Raw genomic sequence first — 20,612 nt, 5'->3', positions numbered from 1 at the left:
GTTTTATCAAGCATGCATGATATCTTTTTGGGATTTACCTCTTTTAAAGGATATAAGTGGTGGCTCTTTGAAAAATTGCTGTAGAGAAAGCTGGTTTTGTATCATGTGCCATTAAAACAAGTTTGAAGGTTTTGGACTGATGGATGACATTACAAAAGGAAAGATTTCCTTTCGGCTTACATTTTTTGCTGTAGCCCTTTCTGTGAATTTTATATCTGATAGGAATATATCCACAGACAATTTGGATAACCCTTAGCACGGAGACGTGATTTGAATTTGGTAGTGGTAATTTGGTAATTTTTAACGGTGAGCCCTCCGTGCCAGACAAGTCAGTCGAACGTAGACCGAAGTAACTTAATGGTGCAATTTTAAAAATTTAAGATCTTGCCGGCAAGATTGTAAAATTTTAAGATCTTACCAGAAATATCTTGAAAATTCAATATTTTTCCTGCAAGGTTTTACTTGTTAAAAAACATGCGCAGTTTTGAAATGCGCAAATCACGACTTCTGATCCAGGTGTGGATGCTTTCTTTTGGTATCAGAACCTTTCGTAACAAAATGAATGTAGATCAGGTCAACGGTGGTCAAGAGTTCTGCCAATTTTATGTGGAACGTCTTGGTCCTCTAGCCCCAGGTAGACTAGACAAATGGCGTAAAATTCCAACCCGCCTCCTCCCTCCCCGAAAATAAGCCCTCCATGTCTCAGACGCAAATATCATCCATTAATAATGCCCCTAGAATATAAACTCATGATCTTAAATTTAGTTTTAGCTTTTTAAGAACGTTTAAATATCTTCCGGTTATGAAGCCCCCCCACTGCTGTTGGGGTTTGATTTGTAATCAATGTTCATCTGATGGTCACTGTAGGACTTGTTTTGTGTTCCACATCGCTATCGATGGTGGGTTTTTACACGTATTAATATTATGTACCCTTAATTTTTTTAAGACACTTACTCCCCTCCAAACATAAGCCTAACAATTTTTTAGACCGCAAAATACCTTGCGATAATAAGCCCATCCAAAACATACCTTTTTTTTACTCCTTAAAGATAGCCTGTCTCTATTATACACTCCCTGCCCCTATCCCTCCTGGGATTTGGTAACTAATTATGGTTTGAAAGCTAGATCAATATAATGGTAGCCTCTTGTAGATACTACTGATTATCAGGTAAATGTGTTATATTTCTATCAGGAACCTCAATGGTGTCAGTTCAACAAATTGTGTAAAGTCACAAGAGATGGCACAGAAACGGAGGATGACTTGCCTACGTTAAACTGCAAAGCTCTTACCAACCGTTAAGAGACTCCTGATTAGCTCTTTGGTTATCCTTGTTCGTGCCATCCTAAAAGCCTTTTTTATATTAAACATAACTTTCACTTTGTAGGGGGAACCTCATACAGCGAAATTAAATTGTGCGAGACAGCAAACAAGAGAGAAACAGAAATCAAACAAGTATATTATGGAAAGCCGAGAAACGCTCAATTTTTTTCCAAGTTCGAGTAGGGTACCCTTCAAATTGCTTATATACTTTACCACGGAATTAATTTTATGAGTTTTAAGGTGATGTCGATTGCAAATTATAAATCGATATCTACATCATTTGTAAATATTGTACTTTTATGGAAGAGAGGTAAGTTATAAATGTAATAAGAAACGAGTTTGTGACGGAAGGTTTTACAAAATTAAATCACTCCAGTTCCTTGCTATTGATAGTCGTGTTTATTATTGTTATTTAAATCTTGCACCCATTTCTAGAAACCATACATTGGCGTATATATTTGTGAGCTTAAACTCGCAAAAAATATTGCACAAATGTTTTCTGCTTAAAAACAGTTTCTTACTTACAGTTTTCTTTACTTTACTGTTCTCATGATTACGTGTCACTACATTTTATGCAATCGGCCTAAATGCCATTTTCCCATCTCTAACAGCTACTAAAAATTACAACCGACAACACGTTTTCCGTTTAAATCGACTGCCAGTAATGTCAGTCAGCCATGTAGCCACCAAACCACCAATTAGTGGTCTGAGTGTCTCCCATGGTGCAACGGAAATTCCGGTTTATGGAATGGTAGAAACCAAAGTTGTCTTCACTGGGAACAGATCCAGCAGTTGGTATGAAGGCACAGCCAGTGTGACTGCTGTCGATGTGCAGGGTGTAGGTGTTTAGTACCTGCCAGAACCTTGCTGTGGTACCACTCCCCGCTGCATGTCCACGAATATTCACATAATCCACACGTTTGCACTGACCATGACCAAGATACATCATGATGTCAAAGTCGCTGAACTTGCCTCTGAGGTAATCTCTGTAATCGATCTTATGTTTCATGATGTTAAAGCTGCAGGTTGCTCGCCAGTATGTGGATCGGCTGCGGAGGCTTTTCATTCGAGCCAGAGTCTGGCGGTAGATGTACCAGTTTGGGGTGTTGTGGTTGATTGGTGCGTCTTGCGTAAAAGGCTTGCTTCTAAATTGAGGCAGATCTTTATATTCCCGGTTCCAGGACATGACTAGAGTCCAGGCTGCTCCCGGCTCGGATGCAAGATCACAGTATGCCACGTATGGCTTATCTTGATCATCAAAAAGCCAGTAGAAGCCGTTCTCGAAATTGCCATGTTGCAAGTAGTCCAAACAGGATCGGGCGATGAAACCGTTTGATTGCAAATGGACAACATCAGCACACTGGAACAGAAACAAATATGGAAACATGCAAATAAGATAAATAAGAGCTCCTCCAGGTTTCGATAACATTTAGCTGTTATTTTAATGTAAAGGATCCCTCTGATAACAGTGTATCATTGACACTGATAGGTAAGTTTCTGTTTTAATATTTTTAATTTTTATTATTATTATTATCATTATTATTACTACTACTATCATCATCATCATCATCATCATCATCATCATCATCATCATCATCATCATCATCACATGTATTATTATTATTGTTATTTTTATTATTATGTAGATTAACTGAATTGTAAATCGCGAAAACACCTTACCGATTTTATTTCAACCACGGCCGAACAAAATCAACAGAGAAAACAAGTTCAGCTTCATCTTTCAGAAGGTGTTTTCATCTTTCAGAAGGTTCTTTCAAAAAAGTCGTCAGCAACAAAGCCTGGGAGAAAAAATAACGGTATAGGCGTATCAGTAAATGTTGGATAAATGATTTCGGTCGTAATTATGAGAAAAATTAATGCGCACTTAATCGGTGCGAAATAGAAGTGAAGTTAAGTGGATGAAAATATAGAGCATGTGATGGTACTGTGAAATATCTGGACTAAATACAGAAGAATAAGAAAGAGTTTTCAATTGAAAAGTTCTTGTGGGCACTTAATTTCACGAAAAAAGGTCTGCATATTTCGCGGGTCTTTATGTTCGCGATTTGAGTGCAAAATTATTTTCTTAGGAAATTAATTTTCGCAAAAATGAAAAAAAAAATTATCTTGAGAATTTAATTATTATTTTACACTTGTTATTGCTGAAAAGCATCCACTCATAACAAGACCAAGCTACAGAAACGGCATAGTTTACCATAGACATAGTCAAAGACATTTTCCTCATGCTTCAAAACAGCACAGATAGTGAAATTTGATTTTCACATTATGCACAATACGAAGACATGTGAAATTAAAGTGACATCAAAATTAGTACCAATAAGGTGCAATTTAAGGTGGCTTAATACAGTTTTGAGAGGGCAAATCAGTCCAACCTTTAATTTCTTGTGCAATTTCCAGAAAAGTTTTGTCTTTCTCTTATAACTGTTTGTTACATCCTAAAACCATCTAATGCGATATTTGGAAAATAAAAATGCTAATAAACAGCTTAAATGAACGGCCGAGTGCTTATGAGGGGACTGGCACTAGTAGTGTAAACAGCGTTTTTCTCAAAATCTTCCCGTACGACCCTACCTCAAAATTTCAGAAATGAGAAATTGGCTTTGATTGATCATTCATACAAAATAATATAAAAATCTGTAAGACAGATTTTTCGCAAAATAGGGAAATGTGATATTTTGCCGATCTTTAAAATAGCTCAAAATCTGTCTTACAGATTTTTTCAAAATTTTGGCCGTGGACGTGGTTCACCCCTTAAATTTAATTGTGAAAGTTTCATAATAGATTGTACGGTAGGTTTTCGAGAAAATCTGGATCAAAATCTGGCTTTTGCGACCTCCGAAGCGAATCAAATTGCGCGTGCGAGTGCGCGCTAATATGACGCCATGCGTCGCGAGCGATAATGAAAGCCAGATTTAGAACTTCTCTGTCGGTTGTTTATCTACATTTTTTGTCGTGTTGTTTTTCGTCCCAAGTTCCGAGACCTATCTGAAAATATTTTGAAGTTTTATTTTGTATATAAATTTGGTAAAGCGCGGTAAAGCAGATGGAACTCTTTTTCTTTTCTGTTTAGAGATGCTAGCGCGATTTTAGGCCGCGCGAGCAATAATGTATCAAGCAGAAAATCGTAGCGCGCCTTTGAGCCATGTTAAAACTGTATTCAGCCACCTTAACGTTTGATTATTGAGGGAGATGACAGCGCTATATTGGACCCCGGTTAGGTACTTCCCCACGTACGACCACGTACGCGACGAAATTCAATCATTCTGTTTAATGACACATGGTAATTCAAAACTTCTGAAACCAACGCCTTCCCTAGTTTTTATAGTTCCAGTATAGTTCTGGTTACTTCACACAAAATGCGCCTCTACACGATATAAATGGAAAGGGAGTCGGATCTAATTCAGTTTAAAAATAATACAGTTTTTCGTGTGTTTTTTGTTTTCAATCGATACACTTTTATGAATTTGCTGCTCTATTAATCCGAATGTTTAAAAAAAATTATTGATTGAGAATTATCGATTGATTGAGAGAATTTGTTGATCATTTGGAGGTTTTTAATTTACGAAGTAGTGCTCACTATTAATAAGTAAGCTTGTTTTGAACTATTTTGTTTTATCGTTGCTATAAGGTAATACTTTAGACATACTGGATGAACTTCCTCCGTTTTTCAGTGGTAAGCAATATACAGTAAAAAAGTCTGAACTCAACTTAATATATTAAAATCAAACAAAATATCATAATTAACTTCACCAACTAAAACACAAAAATGAAAGGAAACATTTAATAGAACATGTCTGTAAATGTAGAAAAAGGCGAAGCTAAGAGCTCAAAATTGAAAGTGGCATTGTGGGGATATCCGAAACCGACACAACTTCGTTTTAAAAGTATAACAGATTTTCACTACAAGCCTATTTTAAAAACAGGCTTAAAAAGCGTATTCAGTAGAGTTTTTGTCCTATTCTGCACACCATCAGTGAAAAGAATACAAACCAAACATAAGTTAAAAGTGAGCACGGCGAGATTTCATTGCTTTTATACCACTCTACGGCGGTTAGTTTCCAAACATTTTGTTAACGTTCAGATGGACTACTGTCCCAGTTCAGAGCTCTAATTTTACACTTACCTGAGTTTCAAAGTGCAATAGGATCGTTGGAGGCCGTTCTCCAAAGTCTTGCACCGATCAATGAAAAACATGAAACCAGGGGCGTCCTATTCATACATCCTCGATTCTAATGTGTTGATCTTATAGTGTGGCAGTTTACTGCAGCTGAAAACATGTTTACAAAGCGCCAGAAAAGATTAGTAGGCTTTTGAATGACGGCCGTTATACCGTCCTTGGTATCACGGTTGGGATTAAACAAAGATTTATGATCCATAATTGCTTTATTGGGTTAAGATGCTGAATTCACAGACTATTTCTATAGTTGTAAAAGTAAGCTTGGAAATTTCCTGGATTTCTCTTAAAATGAAAAGGCAACGACTATTTACCCAGTCTGGCATAATGTCATTTTGCTAAAGCAAGCTTTTTAGAACTAATTATCGTGTAAATAATGCATCGTTGTCAGTTAATTGTATTTACTAAACTTGTTTCAGCACAAAATCCAGTGGGAAAAACAAATGCAGTATTTCACGGTCATTAACATAGAGAAACTCATTTTTTTTTTCGCCATGCAAATCAGAAGCAAGAGAAAGTGTTTTGGGTATAACCTTGCTGTTGTGGGAGAATTGTGTTAAACGTGCATGTTATGCTAAAAGCTTTGATTGCCTTAAGCAATTGATGTTTGCTTTTAAAGCCACTTAGGCAAAAATAATAAGCAAATACTTGTGCAAAAAACACTTAAAACGACTCGCCAACAGGTATTTGTATAAACAGATGGAATCGAACTAATTTGGTTTCAGTTTTAGATAATTGATCACACAATTGAAACTTTAAAATTACCTTATTAAAACCTGACCCTGTTTGAAAAATCTTGCAGAAAATCGTGGTTTTTCCACGCATGCACGTTTTGATAAACTGTGCAACTACCAGGTTGAGATGTTCTAAGCCACACGTGACTGTCATCATCTTCCTTGCAGATTAAACATTGTTTAAACGCCAATTAGCACAAAAAAAAAAACTATTTTCAAAGTATTTGTTTTAAACACGTTTGTTGTTAATCATAGCGTGTCCAAATACATAGCAGGAGATCCAAACCTTTTTTCCCAACTTGAAAGTTGGACGTTCAGCTTTACGATATCAACTTTTGTTTTTGGCATTCTGCATTCCCTTCATAGATCCTGTTTTTTCACTCGCGTATAGTTAAGTTTTGCAGCTTAAACAAGTGGAAAAAATTGCGTAAAGTTGGGAATATTTAACAATTATCCTGCGAAATCGCGCGGAATATCGCCTGATACTTAGCCGACGAGGCCGTAGGCCGAGTTGGCTAAAATCAGACGATATTCCGCAAGATTGAGCAGGATAATTGTTTTATTATTCAACAAATTGTCAACGAAACACATTTTGGACATAGAAAAACTGTAATTATGCAGCGCTTTACAAGATTTCGGACGAATCTTCGCAACCTACGAATATCGCAGGATATCTGTTATGTACGGATGACAGATATCGTTAAAATTTTGACCATATATGGGCAGCGCGCGCATCTGTAGGTTAACAACGCTTCCTTTTAATGCGGTATTTGCATAGCGTAAGTGATTTTGGTGTGAAAGATTACACAGGCAAAAATTTGCTTTTATCGAAAATCACTATTAAATTTTGTTTGTTCTGGGATTATCAATTAAGTCAACCACTAAATCTAAAAAGAACGAACATTAACCTATTTCATTTGGAAAAAGCGCATATGTCCAGTAGATAGGGGAATCCTGATTTCTCAAACATTCCAAAAACTCAAAAAACTCGTTTCTCTTGGAATTGCCTCACTCAGTCAAACACCCCATTTTTATCCTTTTTCTTTTCCCGATATTTTAAGCTCCTTTATTTATTGAATCAATTTTCGTTTCGTTTCTCTTGCATGGGTGCTCGGAAAAACGATATTCCAAAGTCTATATTTTACGGTCGTTACGGAAAGAAATAATGTCTTTTAAGACTGCCATTCAGAGAAAGTAGCTTACCAAACTGACTTTATTTCAGTATAAAACTCATTAAGAAAAACATGAAAGTTTAAGCGATTTGAAAAACTGTGCGGCTGTTGCGATGGAAGCTGCGATTGGAGATAATTTCTCATGGCATTTGACATTTTGCTTGAAAGCAATTAGCCAGAAACATATCAGTTGTGCGTAATGGTGCGTTATGTAAAATCACTGTGACATGTTCCGTGACTGAAACCGTGGCATATTTTTCATAGCTTGCAACGCCGTCACTTTCGAAAGCGTTCTTTGTCGTCGTATACACGAAAGGAATAAGTTTACCTTATAGAAATCTGAACTCCGGAAAGCATGTTTCTCTGCTTAAAGCAGTCGTTTTCCTTTGAAATGATGCTCACATTTGTTCATTTTTAAGTATGTTACAACCAGAGACATTTCAGCGTTCATCTCATAACTGAAAACAAGAACATTGAGAAGCTTGAGAAGCTTAAAATCGGGCGCTTTGCCTTGAAAGGCAGGGTTCAGTACAGCAGAAACCACGAAGCAGTTACTTAAGTAGCACTCAGTCCGACTGTGTCTGTGTAAGTCACAGGGCTTGCATGAGCTGTATTAGTGTGCATAATATAATATCTAGAACGTTGTCGAGATTGCATTATTACTTAATGACATGATGGTTTAAATTTATAAATGTATTTCACACAATACAAATAAACGATTGAAGTAGACGACTAGAAAATGTAAAGTTTTAAGACTTAGCAAAGTGCAGTGTATTGGTAATACTGTAAGGTGCGGTTTCACCTGAAGGTCGTGTGCTTTTCGGCCATTATCAGCCACCTTAAACGGAAATATCTTGTTGGTGTTTCAAGGAATCCAAGGACACTTCACTCATCCCATGTATCTATGTATTGCGGTATTTTGTAATTTTTTGGGTGATTTTTGGGGATGTTTGGCAGGTGATAGTTTTTTTAAAAGAATTAGTAAAATTTAGACAACTAAGAAATATTGAAAATTTAATGTGAATTTAACATTGGAATTTGAAGTTAGAAATTGGCAGACGGACACCAAACAGTCCCGTGACATCCTGGAGTGTTTTTGCATGGGGGTCAACTGTGTGATGATGTTTTTATTTTTTTCTTCAATCCCCACTGATAAAGAACTGTTGTTGGTGTTATGTTGGTGTTATCACATGTCAAGCCTTTAACAAGGTATGAAAGAACACAAGGATTTAAATTATTCTGGTGCTCAATTTTTGCGTAACTAAAATTAATGTTACTCAAATTCCTGATGGATTCTGTCTTAAACTGTTACGAGCTTAGTATTTCCAAATTATTGCATGTCAATGTAAGGCAAGACAAGACATGCCTTGCTTCTTATGTAATTCTCTTAAAAACATATAAGATATTGACTATAATTTTGTCTGTGCTATGGCAATTCACAGTGGGGTGGTCTTGATGTGTCTTTAACTTGTGGACTGGACTGGACTGGACTGGACTGGACTAGTAAAACGCGGACTAGTAAAACGCGGACTAGTAAAACGCGAACTAGTAAAACGCGGACTAGTAAAACGCGAACTAGTAAAACGCGGACTTGTAAAACGCCTCTAGTCGACACTTCCTTGGCTACAATCATCTTACGGCTCTCTTCAATACATAATGTCTCAAAAAAACAGTAACCTCAGAAAGAAGTCAAAAGCAAATAAGGTCGAAATACCGAATTTGAATATATAACGGCAAATGTTCTAATGTCACGAACGTAGGAGTCGTGTAGGCCCGTCACCTTTATTTACCACATACTGCCCCCAAATTAAAACAGTACCCTCAGAAAGAGGTCAGAAGCAAATAAGGTCGAAAGACCGAATTTAAACATTTAACGGCAAATATCTGATTCTAATGTCACGAACGTAGGAGTCGTGTAGGCCCGTCACCTTTATTTACCATTGACTGTTGATTTCTGGACGGGCCCCGTTCTACCTCGTGCGAGCAATACAAACGACTGCACTCAACAGACGTCAAGTAGTGGAAAGAAAGAAACATATGCACACAACTCATAGCATCAATCCCGTTGTTTTAGTAGGGGTTTGCAGAACGAACATGTGCTATACTGTAAAAACATCTCCACGCTAAAACAGACCATAGAGTGCTCAAAAAAGCTAGAAATATGCCGTCGAAGAAACACACAAGAGCTTCAAACACAAATTGTTTCGCTCGCTAAACCGTTTAGTTTTATCCGATTTACAAGCGCTTGTTTTACAAGTCTGCGTTCTACAAGTCCGTGCTTAACAAGCCCTCGTTTTACAAGTCCGCGTTTTACTAGTCCTCCTTTTACAAGTCCGCGTTTTACCTGAGTCCGCGTTTTACTAGTCCTCGTTTTACAAGTCCGCGTTTTACTAGTCCGCGTTATACTTGTCCGCGTTTTACAAGTCCGCGTTTTACTAGTCCGCGTTTAACTAGTCCAGTCCAGTCCTCGAAATACAGTATGCCAAAACTCCCCGCCCTCTAAAGATAAGTCCTTGACGGTTCTTGTCGTTTTTCGGTGCCTATTCATCTTCGGCATCTTTCTCATCCACCTCTCGTTCTGTCCTGTGTCTGTCATCACACGAAAGAAAAGCTGATTCTCAAAAAATCTGCCACAAAAGGAAATTGACAAAAACAATATGAAAACCATATATATACCTTTTGAGTTATTGATACTGTTCTTACAGTACCTCTTTCCACTAGCGAAATTTTACAAAATTCCTTCGCGGCGAAAAGGTAGCGCGAATCCAGAACAGACTCCAATCGAGAGTGGGTTAATTCTAGATTACTATTAATTAACTATTACAACATTCATTTTTAAAATAGTTTCCCAAGCCGACTAAGCTAACTAAACGTCGAGTGTATCTTTCAGTAAACAAAACATGCCGTTATGACGCCGGAAATCCAGCTCACGCTTACTATACCCCGTGACTCACGCAAACCTCCGAATTACGTGCTACTACAGTCATTCCTTTCTAAACATTTTTTTTTGAGCACCACCGTACCTTTCTACCCAAAAAACTCATGAAATCACCCGGTTTTAACCTGTTTTAACCTTTCAAAAATTAGAGCGTTCGAAACTAAATAAGATCTGTAATCACAAACAACATACAGCCGTTTACCAGCACTCTTTAAAACTCCTGAAACCCTTCAAAATCAGGCAAAATAAATCTTTGAAATAACCTTTATCAATGTTTCTTATTTTTTATTCAGTTCTATAAAATGCCTTTCATACACTACTGTCAAACAAAAATTTCAATTTCCTCAAAGTTTCAAAACAAAAGAATAACAAATATTTCGTGCACAATGTAATTTGATTAAGCCAATATTATCACGTCTAAAAATACTTCAAGCAATTCAGTGAAAACCCGTTTTTTTTCGTATCAACGAAAACCACTTTCGAATAATCAATACATGAAAATAACAATAAGATCAAAAGGAAGAAAGGAACCTTTCTAATTATTTGAAGACTTTCAAAGCCGTGATAAAATTTAATCCGCGATAAAATTTAATTACAACAAAATCCAAGTTCTCATTTTGAATTCCATTTTTTTCAGTTGATACCTTTATCCAACTTGTGAAAAATTCCATTCAAGTTCCTATTAATACTGTACATTCCCAATGTTTTGCTCGGGTCTTCAGAAGCGTCTTACTAACCAAATCTAAAATAATTCCAAAACATGCTGTACAAACATTCTACTCTTTGTGACAAACGACTTGACGACCAATTGTTCAGAAATGAAAATCGACACAGTTCTTGCTAAATAAAAAAAAAGTTTTACGGCGGAGTCAGGCTCAAAAAATATACCGCAAGATCACACCCCCATTCATAGTCAGAAACCAGCAAACCATCTAGTTTGCTAAAAAAAAAACACTGCGTGACATCAATGACGTTACCTTTTTCATTTACAAAAATAACTTTAACTTGTCAAAGTAAGTGCAATTTCACAATGGTAACCTGAGTATCAGGCCTTCCTAAGGGGAGGGGGGGAAAAACGATAGACTGATTCATGTGCTTTAAGTATCTTGAGTTTGATCGTTCAATTCGATATAGAAAGCTTACACGTCGAGTTTACGCGGCGGTAGGTGAATTTGCATTCCCGAAAAATTTGTTTGTTTACGGCTCCTTAAAATTCATGGATGTAGTTAAATTCGTATTTTATCCAAAAGCCCCCACCATACGAGCTAATTTTTGGCATGTGAAACGTAGAATAATTCAGCTTTCTGCTTTAGTTAACTTTTCGTTGAACCGTTGTATTTTTTGGTCTTAATTTACTTCGAAATTTTTTCTTGCGACGTTTGCGTATTTGCCAGTTCTCGGCCACCCTGCTCGCTATCACAGCTTAGCGCTTGGTTTTTAAAAATATAATTTCATCTGCTGCTGCCAGAATGAAAGAAATAAATGTTTTAAAAATAAAGTTCAATCTTATCTCTAAGTTTTGAGCTGACTCTTGTCTTGTCTATTATTTCTACAACACCTAAATCTTTCAAGACCTTTTCACTGCAAAATAAACCATCTAAATGCACGGGTCACACAATGCGGTTTTGCCAGAACCTGCACATAGGCAACTAGGCGCGTTAAAATCCTTCTTTTCTAAAGTAAAACAAAGCCTCATAAAAATAATTTGGGATCGATATAACATAAATAGGTTTACAGAGTGATTTTATGACTGTGAAAATTAATTGAGCATTTTTTTTACAGATAATTACGCACAAGCTTTTTAGTGGCCGAGAACTGGGCCAAGGTGGCCGAGAACTGGGCCCACAAATGGAGCTTTTATTTTTATTATTGCTCGAGCAAATTAATTTTTGACCGGTCGATAGCTTTACACCAAAAAGCTGAATAATGTAGCTAGCTCTGGGAGAAATTTCAAGTTCCTGCGGTTCTTCTGAGGTAAGAAATACAAGTTTACGTCAAAAGTGGCCGAGAACTGGGCCCCATACTATACTTTGCCCATGGATGTAGTTAAATTCGTATTTTATCCAAAAGCCCCCACCATACGAGCTAATTTTTGGCATGTGAAACGTAGAATAATTCAGCTTTCTGCTTTAGTTAACTTTTTGTTGAACCGTTGTATTTTTTGTTTCGTTTCCTCAGAAACGATACGGTATTATTTTGGCTTCGATGTGAACTATTTACACAGTGGGGGCTACTATCCAATCAGAAGAACGGTCGTAACCACAAAGTAAATACGTTTGACCGAAGGCAATTAATTTCGTAAAAACATGTTCTTCAAATATCGGAAAGATATTCCTCAGCATGATAAAAAAATATTGAGATTCGTTGCAAACAGAAATATCTGACGACTGCAATGGTTTTAAGTTTGATTAAAGCGATGTATTGTAAGAAAACTAGAGAAAGCTCTCGTAGCGTTTAATTGTTAAGTAAACATTCTAGCGATTTTCTGAAACGGAAGTAAATTTCCACCAATCAGTGTTTGCAAGCGTAAACAAAAACGGGATGACTTGCATTTGTCGTGTTTGCTGGCACGGTTGGCTGCTAACCAATCACAAGAACGGTCGTAACCACAAAGTAAATACGTATGACCGATGGCAATTAATTTCGTAAAAACAGTCATGTTCTTCAAATATCGGAAATATATTCCTATGCATGACCAAAAATTTTGAGATTCGTTGCAAACAGAAATATTTAACGACTGCAATGGTTTTAAGTTTGATTAAAGCGATGTATTGTAAGAAAACTAGAGAAAGCTCTCGTAGCGTTTAATATTATTCTGAAACGGAAGTAAATTTCCACCAACCAGTGTTTGCAAGCGCAAAGAAAAACGGGATGACTTGGCGTATCTCGTGTTTGCTCGCAGGGTAGAGCTTAAGTGCGCTACAAAGAGAAGTGCATATTTGCAGGTGACTTACAAAGTTAATTTCACTTCATGTAACAGAGGAATGTATAAATGTGGGAGATTGCCCTATTCTATTTGTACAGGAAAATTTCACGGCATCTTCGGCGTCACAAACAGCGCGAATACGCGGAAAATTGCGTGGGTTCTCGCGTGGATGTACCCGGAATTGCGTGATCAGTGTCACGTCGGCGTCGCAAAAACATTCGAGTCTGCACGGAAAGTTGAGAAGTTCTGTTCAAAGTTTAAATTGTGTATGGACAGTATCGTATAGCAAGGTGTGCAACTGCCGTTTCGAGCTAAATTCGTCTCCTTAGTTGATGTAACGCTCAACATTAACTACCGTTGCAACTGCTGGAGCAGATTTCTGAGATAAAATTAATGATACTGATAAACATTATTTTGGATTATTCAAAGCCATCGCGGTCTGATCGAAACTCCACAGTATCGCCAAAAATGCAAATCGTTATTATCAGTGTTACCAATGCAAGGCTGTTACACTGACAACAGAAGCAACTTGCCTGTGTCTTATTCTGTGGAGATAATTTTATATTTGCCGGGAGAGCGTGCAGCGCGGATCGAGCAAAATACAATCCTGGTATGACTATATATAACATATAACATAAAACTTTCTTTAAACTTGAATTTTGCTTAATTAAAAATCCTTGTTAAAAATCTGTGTATGGTAGCTTTTTACATTAATTTGCCCTGGTTGTTTACGTGTCTTTGTAAAGTGACAACAGGCATTTGATTTTGAAGAAATGGCTTCGAAACAGTGTGCTTATCTCTGTTCTTGTCGGCCAGGGTTTTGGTTTGTCTTGAATTTGGCATTTATTTGATTTGAGCATGTGATCAACTCAGAGAAGTATATACCTCAAGCTTTTTGTCAAAAGGTAATAATTTCATCTACGATTAAAGTGTTGTTTTGCATTTTATCAGAGATCAGTAGTCACAAAACACTTTATTTATGGAACTGATTTATTTTAGGATTGTTTGTTTCAAGAAATAAACCATTTAAATTAATTGCATTACTCTGATCTTGCATTTTACTCTTGTGATTTGATATTTCCCCACATTGATAGGAATATATTTAAATATTTTCTGTAAGTTATTTTTCCATTCATGTAACATTCAAAGTTATGCTATCAGGTGCCATTTTTAAGCAAAAAAGTGTTCTGCAGAAATAAAAAAAATCATTTTAATTTCCACTGGATGAGTAAAAACGATAAAGGCAAGCTCCCTTCACTTAACTTAATTTGGAGAGAAAGACACATGCTATTTCTATAAAGAGAAATATTTATGTTACTTGAACTCTTGAAAGCCAAACTGCAGCAGGACGTAGTTTATGTCTCCTTTACACAAAATGGACAGTAGGTGTTAAATGGGAATTTAAGTTACTACTGAATATGAAGTTCTTTTTTCATTCTTCACTCGTGCATAAATTCGGCAAATTCAACATACACTAGGACCTTCTCCGAATTAAAGTAAACCCCAAACCCACCTCTCCTTAAGTGTTACACTATTCTCACCCTTCCGCAATCTGGAAACGAAACACTATTTCTTGTTGAAATAGCTGCTTGTTGGTCTTAATTTACTTCGAAATTTTTTCTTGCGACGTTTGCGTATTTGCCAGTTCTCGGCCACCCTGCTCGCTATCACAGCTTAGCGCTTGGTTTTTAATATAATTTCATCTGCTGCTGCCAGAATGAAAGAAATAAATGTTTTAAAAATAAAGTTCAATCTTATCTCTAAGTTTTGAGCTGACTCTTGTCTTGTCTATTATTTCTACAACACCTAAATCTTTCAAGACCTTTTCACTGCAAAATAAACCATCTAAATGCACGGGTCACACAATGCGGTTTTGCCAGAACCTGCACATAGGCAACTAGGCGCGTTAAAATCCTTCTTTTCTAAAGTAAAACAAAGCCTCATAAAAATAATTTGGGATCGATATAACATAAATAGGTTTACAGAGTGATTTTATGACTGTGAAAATTAATTGAGCATTTTTTTTACAGATAATTACGCACAAGCTTTTTAGTGGCCGAGAACTGGGCCAAGGTGGCCGAGAACTGGGCCCACAAATGGAGCTTTTATTTTTATTATTGCTCGAGCAAATTAATTTTTGACCGGTCGATAGCTTTACACCAAAAAGCTGAATAATGTAGCTAGCTCTGGGAGAAATTTCAAGTTCCTGCGGTTCTTCTGAGGTAAGAAATACAAGTTTACGTCAAAAGTGGCCGAGAACTGGGCCCCATACTATACTTTGCCCATGGATGTAGTTAAATTCGTATTTTATCCAAAAGCCCCCACCATACGAGCTAATTTTTGGCATGTGAAACGTAGAATAATTCAGCTTTCTGCTTTAGTTAACTTTTTGTTGAACCGTTGTATTTTTTGTTTCGTTTCCTCAGAAACGATACGGTATTATTTTGGCTTCGATGTGAACTATTTACACAGTGGGGGCTACTATCCAATCAGAAGAACGGTCGTAACCACAAAGTAAATACGTTTGACCGAAGGCAATTAATTTCGTAAAAACATGTTCTTCAAATATCGGAAAGATATTCCTCAGCATGATAAAAAAATATTGAGATTCGTTGCAAACAGAAATATCTGACGACTGCAATGGTTTTAAGTTTGATTAAAGCGATGTATTGTAAGAAAACTAGAGAAAGCTCTCGTAGCGTTTAATTGTTAAGTAAACATTCTAGCGATTTTCTGAAACGGAAGTAAATTTCCACCAATCAGTGTTTGCAAGCGTAAACAAAAACGGGATGACTTGCATTTGTCGTGTTTGCTGGCACGGTTGGCTGCTAACCAATCACAAGAACGGTCGTAACCACAAAGTAAATACGTATGACCGATGGCAATTAATTTCGTAAAAACAGTCATGTTCTTCAAATATCGGAAATATATTCCTATGCATGACCAAAAATTTTGAGATTCGTTGCAAACAGAAATATTTAACGACTGCAATGGTTTTAAGTTTGATTAAAGCGATGTATTGTAAGAAAACTAGAGAAAGCTCTCGTAGCGTTTAATATTATTCTGAAACGGAAGTAAATTTCCACCAACCAGTGTTTGCAAGCGCAAAGAAAAACGGGATGACTTGGCGTATCTCGTGTTTGCTCGCAGGGTAGAGCTTAAGTGCGCTACAAAGAGAAGTGCATATTTGCAGGTGACTTACAAAGTTAATTTCACTTCATGTAACAGAGGAATGTATAAATGTGGGAGATTGCCCTATTCTATTTGTACAGGAAAATTTCACGGCATCTTCGGCGTCACAAACAGCGCGAATACGCGGAAAATTGCGTGGGTTCTCGCGTGGATGTACCCGGAATTGCGTGATCAGTGTCACGTCGGCGTCGCAAAAACATTCGAGTCTGCACGGAAAGTTGAGAAGTTCTGTTCAAAGTTTAAATTGTGTATGGACAGTATCGTATAGCAAGGTGTGCAACTGCCGTTTCGAGCTAAATTCGTCTCCTTAGTTGATGTAACGCTCAACATTAACTACCGTTGCAACTGCTGGAGCAGATTTCTGAGATAAAATTAATGATACTGATAAACATTATTTTGGATTATTCAAAGCCATCGCGGTCTGATCGAAACTCCACAGTATCGCCAAAAATGCAAATCGTTATTATCAGTGTTACCAATGCAAGGCTGTTACACTGACAACAGAAGCAACTTGCCTGTGTCTTATTCTGTGGAGATAATTTTATATTTGCCGGGAGAGCGTGCAGCGCGGATCGAGCAAAATACAATCCTGGTATGACTATATATAACATATAACATAAAACTTTCTTTAAACTTGAATTTTGCTTAATTAAAAATCCTTGTTAAAAATCTGTGTATGGTAGCTTTTTACATTAATTTGCCCTGGTTGTTTACGTGTCTTTGTAAAGTGACAACAGGCATTTGATTTTGAAGAAATGGCTTCGAAACAGTGTGCTTATCTCTGTTCTTGTCGGCCAGGGTTTTGGTTTGTCTTGAATTTGGCATTTATTTGATTTGAGCATGTGATCAACTCAGAGAAGTATATACCTCAAGCTTTTTGTCAAAAGGTAATAATTTCATCTACGATTAAAGTGTTGTTTTGCATTTTATCAGAGATCAGTAGTCACAAAACACTTTATTTATGGAACTGATTTATTTTAGGATTGTTTGTTTCAAGAAATAAACCATTTAAATTAATTGCATTACTCTGATCTTGCATTTTACTCTTGTGATTTGATATTTCCCCACATTGATAGGAATATATTTAAATATTTTCTGTAAGTTATTTTTCCATTCATGTAACTTTCAAAGTTATGCTATCAGGTGCCATTTTTAAGCAAAAAAGTGTTCTGCAGAAATAAAAAAAATCATTTTAATTTCCACTGGATGAGTAAAAACGATAAAGGCAAGCTCCCTTCACTTAACTTAATTTGGAGAGAAAGACACATGCTATTTCTATAAAGAGAAATATTTATGTTACTTGAACTCTTGAAAGCCAAACTGCAGCAGGACGTAGTTTATGTCTCCTTTACACAAAATGGACAGTAGGTGTTAAATGGGAATTTAAGTTACTACTGAATATGAAGTTCTTTTTTCATTCTTCACTCGTGCATAAATTCGGCAAATTCAACATACACTAGGACCTTCTCCGAATTAAAGTAAACCCCAAACCCACCTCTCCTTAAGTGTTACACTATTCTCACCCTTCCGCAATCTGGAAACGAAACACTATTTCTTGTTGAAATAGCTGCTTGTTGGTCTTAATTTACTTCGAAATTTTTTCTTGCGACGTTTGCGTATTTGCCAGTTCTCGGCCACCCTGCTCGCTATCACAGCTTAGCGCTTGGTTTTTAATATAATTTCATCTGCTGCTGCCAGAATGAAAGAAATAAATGTTTTAAAAATAAAGTTCAATCTTATCTCTAAGTTTTGAGCTGACTCTTGTCTTGTCTATTATTTCTACAACACCTAAATCTTTCAAGACCTTTTCACTGCAAAATAAACCATCTAAATGCACGGGTCACACAATGCGGTTTTGCCAGAACCTGCACATAGGCAACTAGGCGCGTTAAAATCCTTCTTTTCTAAAGTAAAACAAAGCCTCATAAAAATAATTTGGGATCGATATAACATAAATAGGTTTACAGGGTGATTTTATGACTGTGAAAATTAATTGAGCATTTTTTTACAGATAATTACGCACAAGCTTTTTCAGTGGCCAAGAACTGGGCCAAGGTGGCCGAGAACTGGGCCCACAAATGGAGCTTTTATTTTTATTATTGCTCGGGCAAATTAATTTTTGACCGGACGATAGCTTTACACCAAAAAGCTGAATAATGTAGCTAGCTCTGGGAGAAATTTCAAGTTCCTGCGGTTCTTCTGAGGTAAGAAATACAAGTTTACGTCAAAAGTGGCCGAGAACTGGGCCCCATACTGTACTTTGCCCCGTAAGCTTTTTTCTCTGTCCTTCCGCCGAAGCAAAAAAACACAACCTGATTACACATTAACCCAAAAGTCGACCAAGTGTGCCTGCAACGATTTCCTGTCAAAACTAAAATGAAAACCATTGCGGTATGCGTCACCCGTAGCGGTTTTGTAGCAACCCCAAGCTATCCCCGTCTTTTTGGCCGCGCCAGGAGACTACGCTCTAGGACGACCAAAGGGTAAACTATAAATCGGCCACGCCCGATTAATAATCACTTTTTTTGCGTGAGCAAATTTTATAGAACTTCTTAAATATCCTGTAAAAAGTATATTGGTGTAAGTTTATTCTAATTTCCTAAACCTTTTTTAACACGAAAGCCGGTGGGAAAGGCAAATATGGTATTTCACGGTCATTAACCGTAACAGAAACTTACTAAGTTTCTCCCCAGAGAAATCAATGCAAAGTGTATAGGATGTATAAATATTGTTGCGGGAAAGTCGTGTTAACCTTGCATATATTATGTTAAAAGCTGTGATTGAATTAATCAATGGATGTTTACCTTCAAAGTCACTAAGGCAAAAGTAAAAAGCAAATATTAGTTGAAAACACTTTTAAAACGACTTGTCGAAATAGATTCACAAACAAATGGAATCGAAATAATCTGGTTTCAGTTTCAGATTATTTAGTCACACAATTAAAATTTTAAAATTATCTTCTTATTTTAAAAAACATGACTCTTTTTGGAAAATATTTGCAAAAATTCATGAGTTTTACACTGTGCAACAACCAGGTTGTTCTGAAAGAAAGGTTGTTCTGGGACATTCAGCGTCACGACATTTACTTGTCTACTTTTAGCATTCTACATTCCATTTATAAATCCTGGTTTTTATTCGTGTATAATTAAATAGTGCAGCTTAAAGCAGTTTGTAAAAACATTGTGAAAAGTTGGGAATATCACGTAGGCTAAATACGCTTCCTTCTATGGTGGTATTTGCATAGCGTATGTGATTTTAGTGTGTCTGAAAATTTACACATGAAAAAATTTGCTTTTGTGAGAAGAACATTTATCTTTTATCGCCGGACTTTTCTCAAAGGAAAAGTCCGGCGTAACATACCGATATTCTCTTTGTCACAAATCTTGATTGCAACATAAACGTGTTCAATGCTGTACCTCTGGGTATTAATCACCTTTAGATACACATGGTCAGTTTTTCGTTGTAGAACGAAGAGAAAAAATCGTCCCGCCTTGACAAACAGCCCCTTGGTCTGGGAGATCGGTAACAATGAATCAATCTAAAAAATTGACAGAAAATTGCAGTCCGTTAATAAACGCCGGACCCCGATTAAACGCTGGCTTCAAGTAAACGCCGGGTCCACCAAGCCAAGTTTAAAATAAACGCCGGGGGCGTTTAATTGAGAAATACGGTATTTTATTCGCATACGTCTGAAGTGGAAATACATACAAGGCAAAATTCACCCTCGGAGACCCATGGGCAGTTAGTGGGAGCAGGGGAAAGACTTTCTCCCGCCCCCACTTACTGCCACTGGGTCTCCGAGAACGGGCAAAATTATGCCATTTTGATCACCTAGTTGCGAAAGCCAAGCCATTTTTTCAAAAGAAGTTCCATCCTGATAACCGGGCTGGAGTGCTGGACTGTAACCTACAATGGGCGCCAAAACGTCTTGAGACAGTTGATTGAAATGAATACTAATTTAACATTCCCATTTTTCCACCTTAAATCTGCTGCAGCTTGTGAACCACTCCCCCTCCCCTCTTTTCAATGTTGTACACAAACGAGGCAAGTCTTGCAGATAGCAAATCGAAGATTGTTTCGTGGGGAGGGGGTAAAATTTGTCCTAGATACTCAAAAAGGGCCGAGTCTATCAAC

General features: G+C 37.0%; 1 protein-coding gene across 2 annotated transcripts in view; it reads right to left on the bottom strand.

The window, feature by feature from the left end:
- Positions 1-1,701: 1,701 nt before the first annotated feature.
- LOC144634676 (uncharacterized) overlaps positions 1,702-20,612 on the bottom strand; it is a 44,979-nt gene continuing 26,068 nt past the window's right edge. For both annotated transcript variants that reach the window (XM_078493706.1, XM_078493703.1), the window contains one exon: positions 1,702-2,681. In XM_078493706.1, coding sequence (XP_078349832.1) covers positions 1,989-2,681 — 693 coding nt within the window. In that variant the 3' untranslated portion in view covers positions 1,702-1,988. The remainder of the gene's footprint in view (positions 2,682-20,612) is intronic.

The sequence above is a fragment of the Oculina patagonica genome, chromosome 13 (assembly GCF_052425735.1).
Source record: "Oculina patagonica isolate OP01 chromosome 13, crgOcupat, whole genome shotgun sequence".
Taxonomy (NCBI): Eukaryota; Metazoa; Cnidaria; class Anthozoa; order Scleractinia; family Oculinidae; genus Oculina; species Oculina patagonica.
Note: the sequence above shows the minus strand (reverse complement) of the source record. Positions and strands in the feature narration are given on the sequence as shown.